This window comes from Neopsephotus bourkii, unplaced genomic scaffold (assembly GCF_033783945.1).
Source record: "Neopsephotus bourkii isolate Nb327-2 ecotype Australia unplaced genomic scaffold, CSIRO-AGI_Nbou_v1 NB_126, whole genome shotgun sequence".
Taxonomy (NCBI): Eukaryota; Metazoa; Chordata; class Aves; order Psittaciformes; family Psittacidae; genus Neopsephotus; species Neopsephotus bourkii.
Genome location: NW_026900643.1, coordinates 204484 through 230527, shown reverse-complemented (window position 1 = coordinate 230527; position 26044 = coordinate 204484). Strand labels below are relative to the sequence as shown.

At 41.5% G+C, this 26044-nt stretch overlaps 1 protein-coding gene across 5 annotated transcripts in view; it reads right to left on the bottom strand.

The window, feature by feature from the left end:
* Positions 1–26044, bottom strand: part of XYLT1 (xylosyltransferase 1) — a 192780-nt gene that overhangs the window by 30083 nt on the left and 136653 nt on the right. For all 5 annotated transcript variants that reach the window (XM_061366907.1, XM_061366917.1, XM_061366937.1 and 2 more), the window contains one exon: positions 6074–6154. In XM_061366907.1, coding sequence (XP_061222891.1) covers positions 6074–6154 — 81 coding nt within the window. The remainder of the gene's footprint in view (positions 1–6073; positions 6155–26044) is intronic.

Sequence of the window (26044 nt, the reverse complement as noted above, 5' to 3'; positions counted from 1 at the left end):
GCAATATAAGGTTTAGATCATTCACAGTATAGCAAAAATGGTACAGGATTTTGAATGGTTCTTTCATGTTACAAGTCTACCTTGAAATACTATGTTAAATGTGGCCCTTTTGAATCAATAGCATCTTTATGGAAACCAGATGTCCATGGCTTCTAGGGAATTCCACACAAGATGCTGTTGATAGGCGCTGAATACACACATTTTACTCATCTCTTTTTCAAGCTTACAACAGGCACCTCATACTGTACATACTTTGTTTCTGCAACTTTCATATGTAATTTTCTCAGTATATCCATTTAATGACTTAGTCACATCTCACTCTTGCATTATGTTTAGAAGAAATTCCTTATGATTCTTTCTTCTTGCCCACCTTTTCCTAAGTATTAACTTCCACTTGTTCTGAAAAAAATCTTACTTTCCATCTTCTGGAAATGTCTCTTTCAGAAGAAGTCGTAAAACCCCTTAATATTTCTTAAGATTTTGATGCCACAAGTCACAGAGCAAACTCTTAAAGTGTCCCCAAAATAAAAACAACTCTAAAACTATTCTTAGCTGCAGGAAACTTGCAGAGTCTATTTCTGACTCTACTAGGAATTGCCTTGTTTTGACAAGAGTTCCATCCAGTCCCTTGTGAGCACAAGACTCGAAAGGAACTTTCAAAGACTTTCCCGTGGGTTTCTTTCCACCATTCTTCACTTACTATATCTTGTAAGAAACTGGAACAGCTTTTACAAGGACAAAAATGTAATGGCTTCCTCTCATGATCAGGGAGGCCACAACTCCAGTGATTTTGTTTCTTTTTATGTAAAATAAGCAAGACAGGGAAAAAACTGCAAATGATAGTGTGCAGAGATGTAGCATGAATTCACCACAGAGAGACTCAATGGTACAAAAGCCGACATTTTGCCATCTGTTTTTCTCCATTAACTGTCTTCTCTAGAAGAGATTTCTTGTCCCCTTACCTGCTCTTCTTCCCAACACCCACACAACCAAGTAGTTTCTGACCTGGGAATACTGCTGGGCCTGAGTGGCTGAGCAAGAAGCCATCTCACCTATATGATGCTGCTGCTGGAGCAGCTACAGCACACACTATTGCTTCAGCCATGGCCAGATCACAGCTGCAGTGCCAAGGGACACACACTGCAGAGGACACTTGGGTGTCCACCGCAATTGTATTCCTGGATATTTCTACTGCGCTTACTGTTTCTCAGGATCTGCACACTAGATGACTGAAAAAAGAAAAGGAAATGGGTATTCAAACTTTCCAAGTGATCGAGGGCAAGTGTGAGTCACTTGTATGAAGATTTTCAAGTTACTAAATCAGGCTATTGACCTGTGGTTAAAACAAGGCTAACAATATCTGTCTAATTTAGAAGGATGTTCCTTGTCATAATCAATTTATAAACTATCTATCTCAGAACCTCGGATGAAAGGACACAAATGTTACTATTTATACCACTGAAAATGAAGTGTACAACTCAGTGTTCTTAGATACCAACAGTACTTTTGATTACTGGTACCTCAATTTTCACCTCCTTGCTAATTCCTGTCTCACCAGGTAAATTATGGCTACTTCAAACCTTCTCACTTACTGCATCTTCCCAAACTGGTGGATGATCTTACTTGTATACTCTACCAAGACCAAAACCCATCCTGGTTTGTCCCATGTCAAGACATACATCTATTTTTACTGCATTTTCCTATCGTCTTCAACCTATTTTTTTTCTTTGTATTGACAACTTAGCATGGCTTTCCAAAACCAAGCAGAAATAAAAGCCGTAATAGAAGGCAAACTGTCAGGCTGAAGCAGTAAAGGCTTTATGGTTCCCCTAACACTTAGCATAAAACAATAAGGAACATTTCAAAGTTAGCTGTAATGTAAAGTGCAGTCTCTTTGCATAGAAGATGCGTGTTACTATTTCAGTTGCTACAGCTGACATACAACTGTTGGGCTGAACTAGTTACAAGCGAAAAACAGATCTTATTCTGTCTGCTGCAGAATACTGAAGCATTTCCAAAAAAATTAACAAAAAAGTGTGGCTGAAGGAAATTTAAGCCAAGTATTTTACATGAGCAGCAAGCCAAGTGCTGCTGGGAGCTAAGTGGTTAAACTATTCCAACAGCAGGGATAATGTATCAATTTTTTCCCTAGTATTTGGGTACTTACTGGGCAATTCATCAGTGCAATACACAATAGCATTTACTGTGTGGTCCATTTTCTAACCAACCACCAAACTACCACTAACCCAGTGTACAGGATGCCAATGAACATGTGCTTCAGTGGAACAAAAGTCCTGTCTGGAGAGGTGAGGAAACAGATATGCATCAGCAGAACCGGGCTGATAGAGGTGGAGATTTTGGTAACATGCTCCAGTCCTCCAGGAGTTCAGGGCTCTCCAGCCTCTAAGAACTGGGATAGGCTTGCCATGCTCATTATTAAAAGCTGTGCAGTTGAGCAACACCTCTAAAAGTATCTGGAACCCAGGAGCTAGAAAAGGAACAACGCAACTACAAGTAACAGCATTAATAAAGAGACAAAAACAGCACAAGAGAACTCCTCAGATACATCATAGCAAACTTCTAATGGCCTTTTCTTTAGCAGTCTGTAGTCTGCCTGTGAGTTCTGGATTCCTCTAAGATGTAACAGCATCCAGCCTTTTGTACGTTTACACTGTTTCCCAAATGACTACTGTGGCAAGGTTTCTATTAAAAAAACACCTTTTTCCTGCCTGTTGCTGAAGATGTCACATTTGACTGTCTTTATATTTTATAATACATCAGCCAGGTGCTGTTTCTGCCAAAAAATGAAAACTTCCGAGTGTTCCAAACTGTAATATACAACTACTGGGTTATTCTTTTGCTTTTAATAGTCTGGGACACCAAAAAGAGGAGAAAATTTAAGTGTTGCCCACTAAGCACTATGTAACGGCTCCAGCCACTGTATGCAATTTCATTTCATACATTCAGCTAAGGAAATAATGCTTCTCCAGCTGAGTTAAGGAACCATTTTCATGTCCATTCCCTTTTCAGAAGCCACTAAAGGAAAATCAGAGCGATGTGCTTTTTAATGACTTTGGCATAACTAAAAGAAAACTTCACTCTATAAAGGAAGCCTGGTTTCTCTCCTTATTTGGCAGTAAAACATGTGCTGATTGTGAACATGGCTTGAATACAAAGTACATTGTAATTGAGCTGTATAAGTATTTTGGTTTTAAGATGGTACTTCTAATCTTTCTGTTGTATGATCCAAAGACTATGATGACTTAAAATTCAGAGTTTCTAGTTGTTTACAAAACAGACTTACACAATTGAAAAGCTTATTACTTAGGAGCCATTATTCACCCACAAATTAAAATATAAAGCAGTAGCAAGGGTTATACATTGCTTTCAGCGATATTTAAATGTGGAGCACTCTATTATTAGTTCACATGTTTTGAGAAAAATACCTTGTAACAGCAAAATTACTACTGTACATGGGCGGCATTCAGTCTAGTCCAGTGTCCTTTCTCTTACTATCATGGCTTCAACTAGCCATTTAAAATGACAACCCCTGTTCCAGCCTGTTTTGAGATAGGATGTCCCATGGGAGTTTTCTCCTATTGGCCAATATCTTGGAGACTGGCCTGTGCCCAAAATCCTTTCCAAAAGCTGCCTTTTGTTTGTTAAATTTTTGTGGCCAAAGAGGCTGTTGCTTCTCTTGCTGACCTTACTAAGCTCTTGGCCATACCATTCCCACCACAGGATACTTCTTTTCCACAGGGCTGTGACAAGGCAAAGCAAATGGCAAAATTTAAAAAGTACCTGGAAAAATCAATAGAAAATAATAATCATCCCCCACTCTTAAATGAACAAGTCACCAAGTCTGGCTGTGGAAATTCTGCAAGCAAAGTCATAGGAGGCTGAGAGAATACTGTAAGGAAGCATCACTACCCTCCTCTTGTGCTCCTCTGTGAACATCAGCTAGAGGCAGAAGGACGTGGAGTAACAGCCTAGGTGGGCCTTTGGTCTTGTTTCACCTGCCTGGGCTCATACAGAGGGTTTCATCATTCTAGCTCCAGGGATAAACCTCACTGGCACAACCTAAGCTTACACACCTTGGGCATAAAATGGAAGCCACCTGGAAATTGTGTCAAATGGGCAGAGCAGATGGTACATTTACTGGTTTAGACAAGACTCAATTGCTGAAACACTAAAACTGAAAAATCAGGCTGGAGATCTTCACAGTAGATATAATTTCTCTCTCTACAAGTGATTGTAGAGCTGGAAGATCACCCACAACACAAACTGAGGGCTAACAGCTTTTTGATCAGCTTTTGACACCAATGGAATGATTTTTTTACCCAATACCAATATTACTCAGAGGCTTCTGGAGCTACTGGCTTGAAGCTGTCCTGCTGCCCTTCCTCTACAGTTATCTGGGCTAGGCAGGAGGACGGGAGACACTCTATCTCCCTGATAGAAATTTTGGGGAGCTGCCAAGGGGTGATGTGAAAGGATTCATTCATCCAGTGGGAGCGCTTACAGGATGCAGCGACTACACAACCACAGCAGACAGGGATGGCAAATCTGCACTCCTGTCCCACATTATGCTCCCTGATGCAGAAAGAATTTATGGTAGAAATCCAGCAGAAAAAAAACAAAAACACAGCGACATATTGTAACAGGCTAAAATGTACTGAATTGTTTATACAGTCAAAGGGAATCACTGAACTAATAAATGGGTTATTATTCCTGTGAGGAGATGACAAGTGGCACATTAGATAATTTCATTATTATATTAATGCCAGATTAATGTGTTTAATTGATTTAAATTATTCTAACCCAGTTGAGGTTGGCATGTTTAAGCCACTTTGATGTGACATGTCATAATTCATTATTTTCCTTAGCCAGCTCAGGGAATTTGAGAAGAATCAGGAGCACCAGAGGAACAAAGAGGCACAGGAGACAACTGCTTTTCCCTGGTTGTGTCTCTTCCCTTTCCTACAATAACTCTGCTGATGATCACTATTACCAGCTTGAACTCAACCTGCCAGTCACTCTGACACTGCATTTCCCAAGCCAGAGACTCTCCTATGAAAAATGTTGACTCAGATTTAAATATTATTTCTCACAGTCTTACTTTTTACTACCTGCTATAGAACTTCAACATGCACAAGTTGAATGCTCATGAGGGTTTAATTTAAACAGGAACATGCCAGAATTGATAAATCTAGTGGCAAGAGCAGCCAAGAAGTGAGAGAGACCTGTGTGTTATTCTACCTATCTGCTCCACTGAAGATGCAGCTCAGTGGGTCATATTCTCTGTCTTTACTATCTGAACTCAGCCTTAGAGTACGCTGGACATTTTACAGAGTAAAGAGATGTCCTGGTGACCCAAGCAGAATAAACCACTATTTTTAGGTTCGAAGCTACTGGGACTCAGCACATGCAGTTGCTGGAACTGTTGCAATACAACTGTTATGGTCCAAAACTATCAATAAAGAGGAAAAGACCACTGCAATCAGAAGGGAAAGATCTTCCACCCGCAGAGGTTGCTTAAATCTTTGGAAACACGGTGTCTGGACACTGCTGCTCCTTCAAGCCGCAAAGCTGTAAGTATTAGTGATGCACTGTGGGGAACACAGCACATTCTCTTCTCCCTGAGACCTGTGCAGGGTAGATGAACAGGGATGCTGATTCAAGGACTCCAAAATGCTAGCAGATCATGCTACCTTCAGCCACCATCATTAGCATATTCACCCTGGTGTAGGTTCCCACATCCTGCAGAGATGCTCTGCTTGCAGAGGGCTTTGCTGCAGACCCCAGCTAGTGCAGGTCTTGGTCCCCAGTGTGGCTGGGACTGACTGGGCCAGGGAAGTGTTGCTGTGCGGGGCAATAACTACTTGGCAATTACAGCTGTGGGGAGGAGCCATTCTGGACCAATAAACAACTGTCCTCAGGAGAGGACTTCCTCCTGATTTGCTTTTCTTTCCTGGGCTAGGGATTTCTTCATTTGGCTAATGCTGGAAAACCATTACTATGCAAAAACTCTCAGTGCCATGGCTAAAATCAGCTGAGGGAAGGGCCAGCTTACCTTGCATTGTCCCTCCCATGTGATTTCAAGAAGTTCATATCACGGTATCTGGACAGGAATGCTACTAGCTGGTCATTTGTCCTGCAAGAGAAAGAACACAGGATGCACAAATTACACTGTGAAAACTACTACGTTTAGTGTAATTCATACACTTACTGTTCTCATTTGGGGACCGTCCACAGACTCTGTGAAGAAGGCAGATGCTAAAAAAACTTCCATTCCGCTGCTGAACTTCACTGCCTCCCTCAGGAAAGGGCACTTGCGAAGAAGCTCAGCTTTACTACATCTTCACAAATTTCCTATCAACTCTTGGAAGATTTTTCTAAGCACAGTAAAAGAGTATGTATTGAGTAATACTGCTCAGCACTTTTAAAAGCATGAAAATCCAGCTGTGAGATGACTGCACTGATAGTCCCATTTTACATGCTTTGCTAGACTTTTCCTAGGGAATTTGGTTAAGCATCTATTGGTATTTTATTTGTTTTCATCCTTGTAATAGAGAAGAGGCCAAGGTTGGAATGCATAAAGCAAGGGAACCTGAATGTCAAAATGCAAATATAATTAAGAGGAACAAAGGAATTCAGAATTCAGAAGATTAATTCCAATTAGTATGACTGGCAATCTGATACCAGCATTTTCAGAATTTCAGCTGACATGTCCAAGAATGTTTTTACGCTTGACAGCTTTTGTAGTGTGCTATTTCTTTAACAATGGAGCAAAAATGTTCTCTATTTATCTAGGTCAGCATATTAAAGAAAACGGAATAAATCATATTAAAAAGATCCTCATCTCCTGAGTTGCATTCAAACCCACACCATTATAGATCCAGTACCATTTAAGCAATGGTCTGCAATAGAGCTGGTGGCAGAAAAATGAAAGATAAAGCAGCTGTCAACAGTACTGTATCTTGAAAACATTTTAGTATTGTAAGTCACAGATAACCAAGTTAAACCACAGACCTGTACAAAATGCATTTAACTTCTGGGCTCAGGCTGCAACAACTTGGAAATGTTACCAGCCTAGTAAACTATCTTCATAATCATTGATTTTATCTGGACTAAATGAAATATTGGCCTATCAACCAGCATGAACGCCCTATAGGAGCCTGAGACCCTCCTCCTATGCTCACTCATGTGAGCTGTAATACCTCTGAGGGTCAGACTCTGCATCTCAATTCGGCAACTGCACAAAACTGCTCTCTGTATAGTAAGCTGTGCAGATTTTCACGTTTGCTGCTCCACTGATTCTCCATCTTACTGGGATGAATAGGCATTTAGTGAATTTACTTAGCAATACTTCCACATGAAATGGTTTCAATGGCCGACATCTTTGGGTGAGTTTCTAGGCAAAAGCTGGCACGCAAATATGATCTTTAGAAATATAACTGAATTTAGAAGTGTCTGAGCTTTAATTTCCTTACAGGAAATTAATCAAATCAAGCAAAGTAACAATCCACACCACTCAATAAAACATCATCATTTCCAGACTGCTCACCAACCTGTGTTTTGCTTTTCAGCAGTGTTCTAACAAGTCTATTTGGACACTTGGGGCTACAAACTTTTCAATGCTTCTCACTTTTTAGATAATACTTAGAAATGCCCACATGATGTTTAGCTCTCACAGTAATTACTAACTGACATATTCCCACTTCCTGGAAACACTTATGGTGTCCTGGTCCTACTTTCATTTTTTTCCTCCTTTTCAATTAGGTCTGCTTCTTTTCAAGTGTTGACAACACAGAAATAAACCATCACATTTCCAACTGGTAAAACTTTCTAGTTATTTGATATTTAGATTCATGTGGTCAACCAATTCTGTGCTCAGCACAGGAGCACACTGAATTTCTATTAAGCTTTCATTCCATCTGCTTCTTCTCGCCCCAATATCATGAGGATGCTGCGCATCACCTCTGAATTATTCCACCTCATGACATTAAAAGCAAAATCAAAGGTATTGAACACGCCATATATGCTAATGCAGCTGCTAAAATCCCCTCACCTTTCAGAAAGCTTTGCCTTCAGGGGTATATTTCCTAAATGCCTCTGGCACAGATTGCTACCACACTTCTTCATACACAGTGGCAGCAGGGTCTCTACATCATTGCAATGCCTCTGGCACCAGCTATTTACAGTGCCTCTGGCATTCCTTCTGAGGAATACTAAAGACATTCTCCCTAAGTAAGGCAACAAAACCTAAGATTTTCAGCTGAAGACATCACTGGGAGCAAGATCAACTCCACGCTGCCGAATTAAATTCCTCTATAGCTTCAGAAATTTCAGGGATAATTCACTAAGCATAAATCTGGCAAAAATCTTTTACCAACCATCATGGTATAACAGAAAGTAAGAAGTGCAATAAAGCCTTCCTAAGAAGGAAATGAAAAAGTCACGAGGATAGGGAGAGTAGTTCATACTACTGATTAAAACACACCAACATACATATTACATTCCAATCAGTTTCCCTAGTGTGTAACACAACGTGAATACAGATTGAGGAAAAACCCTTTCTACAGCTGGGGTGTGAAGCTGGAGCTGATGGATGCATCCACACAGCTCTCACTTATTCCTTTTGTTATTAAACTCACTGGGAGGGCAAAGCACTGGGGAGAAGAATTAGTCAGCTGGCTACCTGGGCTGTTAGCAGGGAGGAAGGATGATGCAGGAGTAGAGAAGCTGAGGAAAAACATGCTGTTCTCATGTGTGCAGCATGCAGAGAGAACAGGAAACTAATTTTCTTGTGAGCTCCAAGTCTAGAGAAAGCGTGTCCGTGTGGCAACTTCCAGGACAAGAGGACAAGTGAAGATAATGGATAGGAAAACAGAGAATTTTCAACTTCACTGATGTAGATTTGGTGCTAATCAAGGGCAGGTCTGCCAGGTGGGATGGAGGTGTCCATCTCTACTAGAACTTTACCGAGATCACCTCAATAAGGTCCTGCTGCTCACCTCCTGCAGCAAGGGTGGACAGAGGTAGCAGAGGCAGCGCACCATGCCTGCCTGCCTGCCTGCCTACTGTGATGCCACTCAGCAAAACTCAGCCAAGCCTCTCATGGGGCTGGGCTCAGAGGATGGGAACAGTCAGCTGGGCAGGCAGAGGGGCTCTGAGGGCTGCAAAAGCAGCTTCAGGGCTGCTAGTGGCTCAGTCCTAGGCTCTGCTCAACCTTGGGAACATGGCTGAGCTCCTTGGCTGGAACTCAGCCCGGAGTTAAGAGTCAAGAGAGGTAGAATCAGAGGTCTAAGGAAGTGAAAGATGTGTCCTAGAGCAAGAAGGGAACCTGGAAGATAATGCCAAAGCAAGGTCTACCACTAGTGTTTTCTCAGACCCTAGCCTGGGACTGAGGTGTCCCAGGGCATGAGCAGGCTAACCAGGCACTCAGTAAGCACATACACATGCTGAGCATTGCAATCATTTCAGACTAAAATGGAAAACTGGAAAGGGAAACAGTGACTTTATGTTTGCATTGTCAGAAGGTGCTGGCATGTCTGCCTGGGAAGCGGTATGAGTGTGTCCCTGCACACAACCACGGCCAAACACTGCGGAGAACAAAAGACAATGCTTGGCTTGCTGGTTTTAAGCAAACCCTTCAAGTCCTGATGACTAATCCAAGCAAAGAGCAGAGATTCCCTTAGTTTACAGCTGTGAAAATAGATTAAGAAAGTCTTTGGAGAATCTGAGAAAAGGAAAACAAGCAATTGTTACTTTTGGAAGATAGTAAAGGCTAATATGAATGTCCTTGATTCAGCAATGTACTTTAACGCATGGGCAACTTGAAGGATATAAGGAATAGTACTCACTTCAATTGGACTATTCATATGTCAAAACTTACATAATTGCATAACAATTTGGCTAAGTTAGCTCAAAAGTTCAGAAACTTTTAGCAGCCACAGGTACGGAAGCAAGAGAGTTTGATTCTGTGTAGGAATCAGATGCAGGAAAGAGTAACTGCTCTCTTGGATCCTGGGGTTGGACTCTGCCAATTTGGTACTGCATGGACTGCCCCTTGCTTGGCAGACCCTGGTGCCCCTCTCCAGAGGGGCATTTCAGACATGCTGGTGTTGGTCTGACTGTCCACCCATAGACCCTGGGTCTTACCCCCCACCCAGATTGGCAACTGGGAGGGCTGTCCTGGCACAGAGCAGGCTGCGGCTTTGTAGACAGATGAGACCTTGCTGATTAAAACAGGGAGCAGTGATGGTGAGAAAAACTTCCTGGGGAGCACAGACTGCTGCAACCCAAATAGCCTCCAACTTAACTGAAACCCAGTCCAGAGTCTAGCAGTCACCCACAGAGATGCTGTGGCAGAGGCAGTGCTGCTGAAAAGCTCTTTTGGTTTCTTTTCTGCTTCAGCGGGTGAGGTCACAGGCAGGAAGGTTCAATTTGCCATCTGCTTCAAGCGATCTCACCAATGAGGTCTTCAAAAAATGCCTTCATTTCAGGTAATCCCTGGACTGGGTTTATAGCTATTTCCTTTATCAAGAACCAGAGCAAGCAATCTTGTTTCAAACTTCATGAAAAGTGCCAGGGGCTGCAGTCCATATGCACACAAAGTATAGATCATTTCTGTCTCTTGGGCATTTGATTTCCGATCTATCAAAAAGGTAAGACCAAATAAATGGTTTTAGATATTATGCATACACACAGTTTTTCTGCTTGGAAAGCAGCTCTCATACTGGCTCCAAGTTTGAGACAAAAGTCCAATGAAATCCATGGGAATCTCTCCTATGGTCTTGTTGGGCTTTAGACTTCTATAGGCAACTTCATTCTCCTCAGCCCTATTTCAATAGCTTTGCCAAGGAAGGGAAGGCTTTTACTGCAGTGTCTCTGGCCAGTTCACTCCCAGTACTTCATTCACCAGGAATACCCCACATTGTCCCAACTGAAAAGTCTATCTTGAACTTATCCTGTATTATGCACACAAGCATTGGCCAGGGACAGCTGCTAAGCTGAACCCAGACTAAATTCCACTTTTAATCACTATTTTCTGGAATTATTTTTGTTTCTTTTTTTTTTTCTGTATGCTTGCTCCTACATGCAAGTATCAGCACTGAGAAGTGGATTCTGCTACTCCTTTTGGGCAGCTCTAACTCGCTTTAATCACAAATGTAGTTACTTGTAAATTACAATGCTGGAATATGAAAAGCCAGAGTAAGGCAATTAAACTGTGGCTTTAGATTTATTTAAAACAGACCTGCTCAGTTCTGGTCCCACACTTCTGCAGAAGCAAGGGCAAAGTCTGCTGGAAGCAATCACATCTTGGCCTTTGGGAAGTGATTTTGGCCCAGGCACTGATTTGATTCGAATGTGATTTTTGCCTTTAGTGCTTTTGTCACTGTTATAACCTTAATGTGTAGAAGAGATCTTTTTCTATGCATTTTCTAACCTAACAAGTAAAAAATTAACACCTTTTTTATTGCTACACAATGGGGCAAAAGGAACTGCTATTGCCCTGCCTACTCCCAGCAAAGGAAATGTGAGGGTGCCCAGGTTGTGACCATTCACACTACTGCTCACAGGAGGTAACTGCTATGTTAACCACACAGCATTACTGAGATGAAAAGCAACAGCAAGGGTGGAGCTTATACAAGCTGCTCAACTCTTTCCCAGCAAACCATCCTGCTGCTGTTCAGTAAGTGCACAGTATTTGTGAGCTGTAGCCACCAGCCATCACCAAATCTGGCCACAGCTCTGAGATTTTTTTCATGTATTTGCCATATCCTGTAAAGACAAAGGCTGTATTCCCTAGAACAACAACACTGTAGTGCTGAATTGAAGTAGTGACTGTGACACCAGCATCTGGGGTCCACAGGCAGCAAGTCTCACTACACCCCAACATGTACACCTCCACTTGCTTCTTGTGAATTCAAACAGCCTGCGTTAGTACAGAACAAAATACTCACTTGTGAGGACATGGCACACTGAAAATGGGTGAAATTCATAATCATGACTAATTTAGGGCTATCTACAGGCAAGTCTGCTCTGCTGAACAGGACTGATAGCTGCAACACAAAGGGACATGAGCGCAGGGAGGGAGTTTGCTCTGGGCGTGGTGAATGGTGCTGTCATCAAACAGTGGTAGTTCTGCCATGGTGTGGGGTGCTGGAGAGGCAGGAGAGTATCATGAAAGCAGTTGAATACACAAAAAGCCAGAGGAACAAACATAAAGGGGAAAGCTTTTGGGAGAGTAGGGCTTCTAAAGCAAGGATGATGAAGGCAAATACATAGTCTGAAGAGCTAACTAAAGACTGTTACAAGTTCTCTCAGTGCCCAAAGCTTTGGTATTCCCATCTGTACCTGTCTGACTCCCCTCCACAGTTTCCTTTCCCAGGATCACTGTGCCTGTATGAAGGCGCAGCCATACAGAGCCCATACAGCAACCACACATACCAGACATATGGCAAACCCCACAGCTCTTTGTCATGAAACTACTTCTAGAAGGTCCCTAGAGAAGAAAAAGTCTTCTGAGAAGAAAGCTGGAATTATGGGGCAAACTCCTCTACTCAGAATTAAGTATGATATTACTCCATGGTTAAACATGCAGTTGTGCACACAAAAACCTGGAAGCTGAAGAGCTGAGTGCCTTCAATTTTGCTACCTGCTTTTCAATAAATTATAATAATTATGATTAAGCTCATTGATTTCAATAAGTGATTAAATTAATCTTACTTACCACATTATTGTAAAGTATTGGGACATGCCATCATTACCAAGACCCCTGTGGCAGAAGCAGAGTTCCTTCTCCAACTATTCTTTGCCTGGGGCCATCCCACCCTGGTGCCCTTTCACTCAAGGAGCGGAGGTTTCAGACCGGCTCAGCAGCTCTGCAGCTGCCAACAGCCCTGCATCACCAGGAGGAGCAGAGGTGGTGATGAGGAAGGAGAGCAATCCAGGACATGGGGAAGAACTATCGTGAATTCCCACCTACACCTGTATAGCTTATTCAAGGTATTCCGAAAGCTCTGCTCCTGGGTCTGCTGGGGACATGGCAACACTGGCAGTGAAGCTGGGTGTGATCTTGCCACTCCAGTAAGGGACCCTTATCCATACTGGCCCTTCCACCACACCAGTAAACACACATGTGGGTGCATGTGCATGGCATGTATGGGTAGCCTAATAAAAGGATACAACAGCCAAATGATTCAGCAGAAAAAAATCAAAAACCTGTAAGACCTCTCTCATGCTTATAGCAAGATGATCAACCATGCAAGTGCAGCACAACAACACAGGAAAAAAACCCTCTCACTACAGGGTTCAGCTCTGGACCCTGGTTATGCAGCTGGACCCTCTCAGTGATGCTCCCATTCCTCTCTCCCTAGAGGCACTTCAGTGCAAGGGGAGGCTTAGAGGAGCCTGATACTGGCCTAAGCATGCAAAAAGACTGCCATCTAAAACTGCAAAGAAAAGGGAAGGCTATATTTAGCCCTTGCTATCTATTGCAGAACAAATATTAGTATGGCAGGCATTTCTCAGAGAAACTGATTCCCATTACAGCATTCATTCGGAAAACGTACCATAAAAATGGGAACGACAGATATGATTTCAGAGGCCAACTGTGTGTGGAAGGCTCTAGGTGACTGCTAACACTCTGCTTTTACATCAGTGCTGTCTTAAATGGTTTGTTTTGTCTTTCAAGTCAGGTTTAACCGAGGAACGAGGTAATGGAAGAAAACTATTGCCTTAGCAGCTCAGCTCGCTCGAGTACTTGAGAGATTAGAGTTCTGCTCCAGCACCAGGGTGGCCATCGGGGCTGGGAGTTGCACCCATGTATTTCAAAGCATTAGTGTTCTGCATTTTGATACTCCAGGCACTGATCACTTCTCATACAGGATGCAGCTACTTTCAGTGCAGCTCTGCCAGTGTTGTATGACTCTCAAGACATTTTATTAGCAATACAATCATCTTTGCTCTACTTTCAATTACTGCTTCCCATTCAACCACTGTCTGTTTCCTATGGAAAAGAACAGAACTAACATAGTCACAAAAGAGTAAAGTCTTCTTTAAATGTCACACTGCTGAATAAACCTCTTCCTAGTCAGAGTACATAAATGCTTGGGTACAAAAGAGATCTACTGACAAAAAAAAGAATATACTCCATCGTCTGCTTCCTGAGCCACTCTACAACCTATTTTCCATAAATTCAAGGCTTCAGATGGCATTCATAAAATAAATAAATAAGCCCACTGCTGAGAAGCAGCAGCACATGCTTAAATGAAAATCCTAAAGAGACCATATAAGGGAATTCCACCAAGGATTAATGAACAAATGTGATTAAAACTATCTACAGCTTTGGACTGCAGCCAAAATGCTGCCAGCAGCATTTGATATGTAAATGCTTAAAACATTTGCTATGTGCACAGCCGCTGATGCAAAGCCTCTATAGAGAGTTTCTTCATCTAATTAGAGATATTGGTTTAGCAAACTTCGGAGTTTATAAAACCCCTCAACGTCTCATTATTCTTTTAAAATAGAATATTCATTTGTTTGGAATGTTTTCCAGCTATATCCCATGAAACCCTTTGGCTAATGAAAAACTTCAGCCCTGTATCAGCTAATAAACCCTACAGCTTTTATGATAATAAAATACTCACCACATGCACCCATTAAAACTTTCATACTTGTTGCTTTTGACTTTCTTTAGCTATTTGATAGACATAAAGTAATATACTCAAATTTCCAACTACTTTATAGTGCAATTCAACACAAGCATTTACATTATCCAGGATCTTATCAAACACACTACACCACAGCACAAGCACTGTGTCTCTTATCTGGTAAAGTTCCCGACAGCATAGGCTTAACTGTAGCACACTTGGAGCTCTTTTCAAATGATGCAACTTTCACACTATATTCTCATAAATGACCTCATGGGTAAAGGTCTACATGTCCACGTGTTAGGAAGCAGCATGTGCAATTACACCCCAGATTAGCGCTGAGAGCTAGTCTAGGTCTCTCAGGTGCACAAATACACTTATTAAGGAGATTGTTCCAGGGAGGTCAATTCAGTTGTACCTCAGTCTGCCCATCTCTGCTACAGATACATCACACAACTCACTGACGATTTGAGATTTAACTCACTGATGTTTACAAAACATTTTCAAGAAATCCCCTCACTCCCTGGAGTACCTGAACTGATCTCAGGAACTCATTGGTCTGTGGTGATGACATTTTCAAAGCACCCCTACTGCTGAGATAAAAGATAAAGAAATAAGAAAACACTATCCTGTAATGCCATGTCATTTGCAGCTCTTTTTTCCCATCAATTTTAAAGCAACCTATGTATTTTACAGTAAAATTATGAAATGCTTTAAAGTAGTTTTCCTCTCATAGATCTAATTTTAGGCAATTGCTAAGCCTAGATTATATGCATGCTTATCAACAATGAATGCACTGAAAAACACTTGAATAACCAAAAACTCCCAAAGCTGCTTCCAAATGTGCAACTGAAGAGAACCTGATACACATGAAAATAACCAAACAAAGTTAGCTACATGCAGGATGAATTATTCCCTAAATAACCTGGAATGAATGCATTCAACTCAGAGGCATTTTGCTAGAAAGGAAGGAATGTTTCACTCTGATTTGTTAGAAATGTTCTGTTTATTTCTCTATTGAAGTTTATGAATGATCAGCACATCACCACTAGTATCTGTTAGTTTTAAATCCTGCTAGACCAGTATCCGAGCCTGACAGACAGCCTTTGCTAAAAGGCCTATAATTGCTTATTTCCAACAAATATTTTTAAGTAAAGGCAGAGACACGTGTCTAACTTTGATAAGGGCTAGAAAACTTCTTAAAGATATATATTGTAGCAAAGTAAAATTCCTTTCCCACTACATGCAGAAGAGATGTCAGTTTAGCTGAACTGCACGTAAGGAAGAAAGTTCATTTTTATCAGCACTGGCAAAACCTGTTTAAGAAGCCTTCTGGAATTTCCATTGTTTGCATTTTGAAATCAAAATAATGCACGCTATTGAAGAGAAAATACAGCAACGTGGAGTTTAGGCACTTCTAATTATAGCCTAATTCAAGATGCTTAAAGCATTGGATAATTAACCCAAGGTTTTGATGCTTACTCAGCATTATCTCAGGTCTAAACATGAGCTGGCTCTCCTAAACTAAGGTGCCAGTTTTGAGTAAGCAAATTACCTTTTGGCATTGGTGCATTTTATGTTCACAAGCAGAAATTTCTGTTCAAGGGCATAAAAAATAGATAAAAAATTTTGAAAGCTATTTAAGAGAGAGAGCTGCCACGTTTGCCTGCTCCTCACTTCAGTCTCTGTCTGCCTGGAATACAAGCAATTTGTCTAGCCATATTTCAGTCTGCTTATTTTGGCTCTGGCACATTTATAGTTTATTTCCAGCCTTTTTGGCTTTTGATCCCAGCAACACAAATCTGCAAATTGAAATAAAATAACCTAACATACAACCTTCTGTTTTAATTTTTGTTCCCTGGTATAGAGTCAGTGGTTAAATATTATCTCCCCTGCTGTGGCTAACAGGCATGTAAGGGGTAAGCCATATATGTGCTTTGGGTCTCCTTTGCCATTGCAGACAGGATGCAACACCCTCCAGCAATAGGAGTGGAAGCTGTCTGACTTTGGTCCAAGGGGGGGCCCATGGAGAGGCACAGCTGCTGTTTCAGAGCAGGCCAGGATCCTGGGCAGAACTGCTACAGCTCAGCTCCACTCCACTTTCTCCCGAACAGCATAATCAATACTTGTTCTTGTCCATGCCATGCCACATGGCAGGTTTTTGGACAGTCATCATTCTGGTTCAAAGTGAATACTTCCCAGATTCATGATACAAAGGGAGGAGAAGCATCAGTGCAAGCATGGGCAAGTGAGCTTGCACGTATTGCAAAGAACTCCATGGGAACTTTGTCACACGCAGTCAGATGGGTTCAGACAAAGTACAACTAGGCCAATGTTCTAGTCACTTCAGCTGACCTTCCACTAATAGCTGCCATTAACACTTTAGTCAGCAACTTTCCAAAGTAGCTGTGGTTAGGATAAATGGAAAGAACTGTGATTTTCATGATAAAACTGCACTGGTAAGGTGGATGACATCAGTGAGTCTGAACGCTTTTAACCTTTTTCTATTAAGACTATGAAGTGATTGAATGCAGAACATGAAGCTAATGAACACATGCTATCTACTGAAAACTCAGCATGGAAAGGCTATTTTAATAATACACTGTCAAAGATCAATCATATTTTACATTTCCAACTACAAGGAAGTTGAGTGTTGATGTAAATGATCATTTTAACAGACAGCGCACAGGAAGCAGCAGTGTACCTGCATAGGTTAGCTATAGAGCTTTAAGCCATGTTGCTGTTTACATTGGGATGCATGATTAAAGAGAAGTCATGCCCAGAATGTCTAAATTTAGTGATTTTATTTACTTAATTTTAACTCTGCAAGGGAAAAAACACCAGCATTTTGGGTGTTCTCTCTTTCCAGCATATTCTTATTTAACAACTTTTATGACAAGGAGGTGCTTCTCCCACTAGAAAAAATAATTTGTGGAATGACAGAAATAGTGGTAAATACACTTTTTGCTCATTTTCCTACCAGGTGCATGTTGGAAGAAAGCAAATCAGCCATTATTTTGTTCCTTAACATACTGATATTCTTGGTACCCTCAACAGTGAGACAAGTTCCCTCCTACAATTCCTTTCATTAATGAAAAAATACTTTTTTTCTATCTTCTTTCCAGATGACAAAGCCCTATGCAAATGACTGCATTTCAATCTGGTTTCATATCTGTAATGCTCCAAAATCAGTGCCATGTACTCAGTTTATACTAGTGTAAGCCACCATAAACGTGGCTCTGTGTTCTTGGAATTGACTAGGGGAAAATGTAATGAAGGTTTTGTGGTGCTTTCAAATTCAGAAGCTAGACTGCCTAAGCAGTGAAGATAAGTTAACATGCACGGATAGCACGTTAACAGACAAAAAATAGCACTGTCCTCCTATTACTCTGAGAACTGCTCTGTTTTTCCTTGCTTACGTGTTTCATAGTAGGTAATTCTCCATAGGAAAAGTTCCCGAGGAACCATTTTTTTTTCCATAAGGCCCATTCATTAATGTGTCACAATGGCAGAAAATGTGACTGTTGCCAGTTACTACATGACTTATAACAGCTACTAAAATGTATTTGCCAAAATAACTTACTTTTCACAAAGTTGCCTTTACCTGTTACTACAATAACAAGCCATTCCATTATTAAATCAACTCCATCAGTGCAGAGATCAATACAGAAAACTACCACATTTAACAAGCTAACACATGAACTCTTGATGGACCAAACCACAAACCAACCCCCTGTCAATACTTGGGTATCATTTGGAAAGATGCAGCACTAAAAAGAGTTAAGACAGACATGACTATCCTATCTCATAAAAAGAACTGAGCCCACTTAGTATTTGCTGAGAAGTACCTAAAAAAAAAGGTAGTGAAATACTCTCGTAACCAGCAGTGAATACCCAAGGATATTTAATTATTAAACCTAAACATGACAGATTTTTAGGTTTATCAAAGCACTGGGATTTTATTTGGTACAGAACGATGCTCCCTACTTTGCATTTTTTCAGTGTTTATCTGCTGTTGCATATTCATGTAGAACCTCATCTGCCTGATACATCCCATTTTGATGAAAACAATAATCACTGATTAAATAAGCAAGCGGAGTGAGCTGCAGAAATATCAAGTCCATTACTCAAATTAGTGAGACTTTGGTTAAAAGGATAAAAAACTACATACTGGTCTGAATAGGATCTTTGTGTTTGTTTCTACCATGTATGCTTTAAACGGCATACTTTATATTCTGCAATTTTTTTCCCATTTCTAAAATTAAATTACCAAGAGTTCTGTGTAAGAGAAGAAATTAAACTCAATTATGGGCCTAGATTTAAAGCAACCATTCACTTAATCGAACCTATATATCCCCACACCCATTTGAAATTTCATTTGTACAAGTCAGTAAGAAAAACTATTTGCTCATTAGATTAATTAAAATTAAAAGATGCTCACTTTCTTCCAAGAGAGTAAGAAGAAAGTGACCTTGACAATGTTTTATGTGAAGTAAACTCAGCCAGGTAACTTTGGTCATTTCTTAGTTTGTGAAACGTAACTTGCTCTTGCTCTGTGTGCTCCCCACAGGCTGTGATTTAGCACATCACCCCACCCTCACCATTTGTCACATCAGGAAATGAGAGCCATTTAATCGTGTCTTCCCCACATCACTTTCAAAATCAGCATGTCTGGCAAAACACCAAAGAGTGGTTCACCACAGGACTCAGTGAAGACATTCCTCCCCCACACTCTGCTCACTACTGAAGACACCTCCCCACAGTCCCTCTTTGCAGGGCTACCTCCTGGCCCACTCAGGGGCAAAGCATGTCCAATCTGCTCCCAAATGCACCTTCTGCAAAGCTCACCAGGCACATCCCCTGCTGCCACACAATGCAGTGGCTGACCAATGCTTCATGCCAATAAAGCAATACAAAGTGCTCCTGCTGAGCTTGCAAGCAGCAGGAAACCTAAGACTACCACCCAACTGCTGGAAAAGGGAGCAGGAAAGCCCTTTCCGAGAGGCCACAACATATAGGTTAGTCAATATCCGTCCTGGGTCTTGCCATCTCCCTGTTTAATTTGCAGCATAAGCCTAGCCAAAATGTGGTCAACGGTCTTGCATTGCTCTGATTGTAGATGGTCCTTCTGATGCAGCAGGAAGGATCTATCTGGGTAAGGAAGCGTGTTTTTTTCCATGCCACATTTTGAAGGAAAAGGCAAGAGGGAATATACACTCATCCAGTGATGAGCTTCAATCTCCTAACTAGAGTTATCCCAAGACATGAGTGGTGGGACTAGCAGATGCTGCCAAGAGCCCTTCTTCCTCCTGACAAGACCCTACTGCTGAGGCCCCTTCAGAAACCTCATGTAAGGGTAAAGTGAATTAGAATAAATCAGGTTCTTTCTGAAGCTCCTTATGGGCCTGCCACTCCCTTTGATCCCTGAGCTGCCGAATCAACCTGCCAGAGCACATAAATTCAAAAGACCAGAAGGCAAAATGGGGAAAATGGGGTCAGGCTAATGGGATTTAACATTAATTCTGCACCAAGCCTGAAAAGATGGAAGAACAGGGCCTGGGGGGTAAAAGGGATAATGAACTGAGAATTGATGGAAGGAAACTTAATTGGATTTAACAACAGAAGGTCACATTTTGTTACCTTTATTTGGTTTGAGCAATAATCTTATTTTGACAATTTGTGCCAGCTGATGACCTGACCTACTCTTCACTGGGACTATTCTGGAGTAAGTCAGTGAAGAATGCAGAACGCTGGGATGAGGGGCACAAATATGTGGCAGAGAGGAGGTCTGAGTGAGAAAACTACAAAGGGACAATAAAGATCCATTCACTGATATAACTGGGGCTAACAAGAAAACAACTAGGAGGGAGAGAGGCTGTGCTCAACAGAGCCAATACAGAACCAATACAGTTCTACTTAATTATGAGATCAGCAGAGAACCAGTGGCTCACTTCAACAAAAGAATATAAAAGAGGCACATGAATTTAAGTTAGGTGGTCTGCCACCAGCTGATATCCTGACTCTGACAAGCCCTACTCCCTTGCAGGCAGGAGGTGACCTGGAGTGATGTCCTGGCTCCTCTCCCCTCCTAGGTTGTAATGGTTCACAGACCTGGAGGTCCTCCAAGCACTTTGTGATGACACCTAGCACTGGTATCTCTCGATACACAGGCTCTTAGCACTCCACATATATCAGTTTCACATACAGAAGAAAGATTGGGGTGCTTCAGTCTTCAGCTACAGTTCTGTAGCTGCTATCAGCAACATGACTTGAACCTTGCAGGAAGAGTTCAGTGCCTACACGATACCACCTATACAAAGGTTTAGCAATGATACCGACCCTCACAGAGCATGCACAGACACAGTTCCTGCCAGCCCCTACTGCAGAAACCATCTGGAGGCCACCTTGCACCTGACCGGCGTGGTGCATCCCATCTTCAGAATACAATGATCTGAGGCAGTTCTACAACATCCTACACAGCTTCCTCAATCATTTAGAGCCATAATGTGACACAAATAACCAATTTGGATTTACAGAGCTTTCAGTCTTCAGCTGCCCCAAGAATGCATTGTTGCAAGATTACTTTCTAGAAATTACTCTGGGGCAGAAAACTTCTAAACAGAGATTGACTCTGTATTTGGAAAAGACTTGGCTCCAAACCAGTTCCTAATGTGGCAAAGAGTGCAATTATCCCGATGAAAGGTTAGGGATGCTTGTGCCTACAGCTGGTTCATCAAGTAATGCTGAATGATGGATATAATTAAACAGCGTACAGCAGAGTGGAATGTGTGCTACAATGAACCATTTAGGGCTTCATCCCCTCTGATCAGCCTGGAATTGCAGAAGCATGGTCACAAACATAGGCAACGCTATTCAGCACCGCTATTTATGTAGAGAGAGATTCAGAAGTACATAAATGCATTGTGACTAAGTGTGCTGTGCAGGAGGAGCAGAAATGAAGTATTCAACTGTAATAAGGTGCAGCTATAAAGGGTAACTAGCCACTAATTCCACCTGGGATTTCACAGCAAAATGTAGGTCTTGAATTCCTGCACCACCAGGTCAAAGCTTCCACAGTATCTCAAGATCTAAAAGTTTTGCAGCATTTATAGACTGATCAAGTGTGGTTTGTTCCTTGCAGAAGAGGATGAATGTGAAGGAGCCCTTTAAACGGCTCCCACGTAAGGGAGTACACTGGGAGATCTCAGCGTCACACTTCCTACCTCTGTCCTGTAACCACTCTCCTCCATCCCACAGCTTCTGAAGCCTGTGGACCTGAGCATCAACATGTGACATGGTCTTAGAGACTTCACCAAGTGACAGCAGCAGCACACAGAGCAATGCTGGATGGCTCTGTACAAGTATTACAGTATTTCCATCAGTACTCTGAGTAAATCCCAGGAGCAAGGCAACTGGTGGCAGCTGGTGACCAGCTCTTGCCTGGCACCGTGATTCTGGGGGAAAAGGAGTTTCCACTGAATAAGAGTAAAGGGAAGATGCAGATGGGACTGTACACTTGTGCTACCCTTGCTCTGAAACCACAATGAGTTACTGCTGCATTTTATTTATACAGAAGAGCTTTTTAAAAAATACCTGATGTTCCAAAGCAGCTTTAATTTTATGCAAAGTATTTCATTCAAATCAGCCCTTCAGCTCATTCACATGCAGTGATCCTGCATAGAAAAAAAGTCAGTGCATAATTTAATATCAAGACAAGACCAGGATTTACGTATAAATTAGTTGAAAAAATCCTCAACATCAAATACCATCCAACTCTTACATTTATAGGCCTATTTTGGAGGAAGAGTTCATCTATTCCTCTCCTTTCTATTTCAATATCACCACTAAAAGACTGAAACAGAGTAACATATTTGCTCACCCTTTAATGGCCTTTTGGTTCACAACTATTTAAGAGTGACTTGGAAAAGGTATAATAGCACATGTTGTTGTTTTATCTTCACTTTGAACTGCCACCAGGTATTATTTTGCAGCTGTTTTATTGTAAGTGGCATCCTGAAATCTAAACAAAAAAGGTGTCTTAATGGCAATTTCAACAGATTTTTAATTTCCGGAGAGAATTCAGCAAGGCTACGAAGGGAGAGCATGCTTAAAATGTGATGCTATAATAGAAATGTTTCCCTCTTTCAAGCAGTTTTAGCTTTTGGAATTGGATAATGATTTTGCTGAACTTTCTTAAGTAAAAAAAAACCCAACAACAAACCCCCCAAAACCTCCAAAAAAACCCGAACCAAACAAAAAAACTTCCACAACCCCAAAAAACAAAACAACAAAAAACAACCCCCAAACCCAGCTGAAGATTAAAAAGTTTCTGCTCATAAACCCCGGGTTAACACCACAAGGACATGTTTCTCTGCAGCTGCTGTTATCCACCTCACAATTAAATCCAAAGTAAAACCCACATGGAGCAAAGCTGCAGGAGAGCACACAGGAAAGAAAGTCACACCTGGGCTTTCCCTAACAACTGACATCGTACTACATTCCCAAACCCCACTGGAGCTTCTTGCCCAGGAATGCAAAGAGCAGCAAAGTACCATGGGAAGGTATGGGATCACTAGTGGGGAATTTTGCTATCCATGCATTTAAAGGGCAACAGCCATTCTGCATGAAGGACCCTTTTTTGACTTGGTTACCCCAGACTATTTACCAACAAAGACAAGTTGTAAATGAAAAACAGGTTTCATAAATAACCCTGGAGCTGTGAAGGAGAAAAAGCTGAGCTGGCAAGATCCCTCATACTGCTCAATGTCTGCCTCGGTCCCAACACATAAGCCTCCCTAACAAAAATACTATCCTAGGTATTATTTTAGAATAGTATTTTTGATATAGACAAAAATAGAGAATATTTTGAAGACAAAAGACGTAACTGCGTTGCCTAGGAATCAATGATGCACATTATCGCAACATTTGTACTGTTATTGTTTCTAGATCAGGCTGTCTGGTATCCACTGAAGACTCGCATTTAGCTCTCTTTTGGAAGATAAGACATTTTTCTCAACCATAAATAAGTAAAAAATAAATTGTATCCAGAAAGCAAATGGCAAACAGATGAAACCCCTTTGGCTCTTTGCTGGAGAACCTCCCTGTGAGCAGCCCAGAGCCAAGAGAGAAGAGAAGGGGATACCAGCCAGGCAGCCCAGCAAGTGTTCAGATGCTGCAATGCCCATCAAAATGTAAAGCTTGGCATCTGGGGCTTTCATCTGCCAGGCGGTCCTCTGAGTGGTCTCAGATGCTGGCTCAGATGCTTCAGTTCACATAGGAAGAGATGAAGGACTGAATGTTTAGCACTGTAATCAACAAGATAACATGCTGCCAAGTACAAGGGTACTTTGAGAAATACGGCTATTCTAAAAACGTGCTTTATTGATGCATATTTCATCTGCATGTGGTGTAGAGATGTCTGGATAGCCAAACCAGTCTCCAATTTGGGGTGCATTTATTTCTGTTGCCAAACTGATGCTGCTATGGAGAACATTTCAGAAGGACTAAATAGCTGAAAAAGTTACTAAGAGCTGCAGATGACACCATTCTCAGAAAACAAAAGCTGCTTTATAGCCTTAAACCCAGGAGGGGAGGTGGAGAAAGAGTAATCTCAGCTGCTGCCGGCTGCCCAGAGAAAGGGTGGTTCTCCCATCACTAACATCTGCCAGGCTGAAGAAAATATTATGTTAATACCAGATGTAAAAAGGTTTTTAAAGCCACAGTAAGTTCAACATTACACCCCACCCATTTGTAACCATGCGCAAAACCACTGCTTCTCCAACCTCTGGTAATTTAACAGTAAAACAGAGAGGTGGGATAGCAAACCAAAGAGATAACCTTTAAAATACATACAAATCTCAAGCAAATGTGCTGACAAAGTGAGGAAAGATGAGGAGAAAAGGTTATTTGAGGGATTTAAGAAAAAAGCCCATCTGAAATTCTCAGAGAATGCAGATTTGAGAAAAACCACTGATAAAGTTCTTTTTTGGATGGGAGAAAAGATTCCCTATGAAGCATTAAGAGTGGATTGATGTCTGGCTTGCGAGATAAAGATATTCTGAACAAACAGAACTGCATACAGTGTCAGTGACAAAACTGAGATAAAAACCTTAGGCACTGACATCTTAACAGATGTTGCACTGCAAAAGCCACCTGTGCTGTACTCCCATCTAGATATACAGATATGATCTACCAGTGCTTCAGTTCAGGAGAACATTCTAAAGGACACTTTAAAGAATACTGAATTATTTGCCTACTGGCCAGTACATTATTCGAGTGGCCAGGCCTGCATTTCCCAGCATCACTGCAATGGGTGGCTTCGAATAGGGTGTAAGGTCAAATCCAGGCCTAGAAAGTCAGCATCCTCTATAGAGGCTTCCATGGCCATCTTACATAATTCTCAGGAACGAAATACCCTTGAGAGACAGATGGGAATTTTGTACCTGAGAGACATAACTGTTAAATTAAGTCAAGTTAAATTGATGAGAAAACAAAGGAAGGGGGCCAATGGTTTTGGTGATCCTATGTGACATTACACAGCTTTCATCAGCCCAGCTGGCTTTGGGATTTCTAAGTTCATAATGAGGGAGCAACTGGGTCTCAGACATTTCTCACAAAGCTAAGTGCTGTACATGAAAACTAAGTTCTTTGTTTCAGTTCCAATAAGAGATTTTCTTGCATTTCCTTGATGGCATTTCAAGCCTGCACACTGAAAAAGCTAAGTTCTGCAAAAGCAGATGGATAGCTTGAGTCTGGTTTACTAGATACAAACTGTATTCTCTCATTTGTTTTCTCCCAATCACCTGCTTCAAAGGTTGTGTCATTTGGTCAACTGCCCAGGTGAAATCTGGGCAGGCCATGGTAAATTTGACAGAGCAACTGTCATCCCTGATGCTGTTTCTATAGAGTGTTAGTCACCAGTGTTTTACTGTGGATGAATTTGGGCCAGTGGCTGAAACAAGGAGACTGCTGTTCTCCCAAGTAGTTTTGGCACCTGAAAAATAACTTGCAAAAGTGTTGAAGCATTTATCCCAAAGGCTGAACTTCTTTCTAAAACCTGTTGGTTATAATTACTTCCACCTGCCACAAGAAGGCAAAACTGAAGAATTATTCCCTCCACTCTCACCTTCTCACTCTTGGCAAACACTTTGCTGCCCAGGGATCTCATTCAGAAGTCATCACTTTGGTTTTGTATTAACCAATACTTCACCTGGCTGCTCACAGAGGAGAAGAATTTTAAATAACTCATTTTTCTCACAGCCAATGTATTCAGTTTCCTTTCCTGATACCCAAATGTAGCAACCATAGTAGAGCCTCAGTGCAAGACCTGGCCATGCAAGTTATTTGGGATGAAATCTGTGCCAGCAGATGAGTGAAAGGACAGC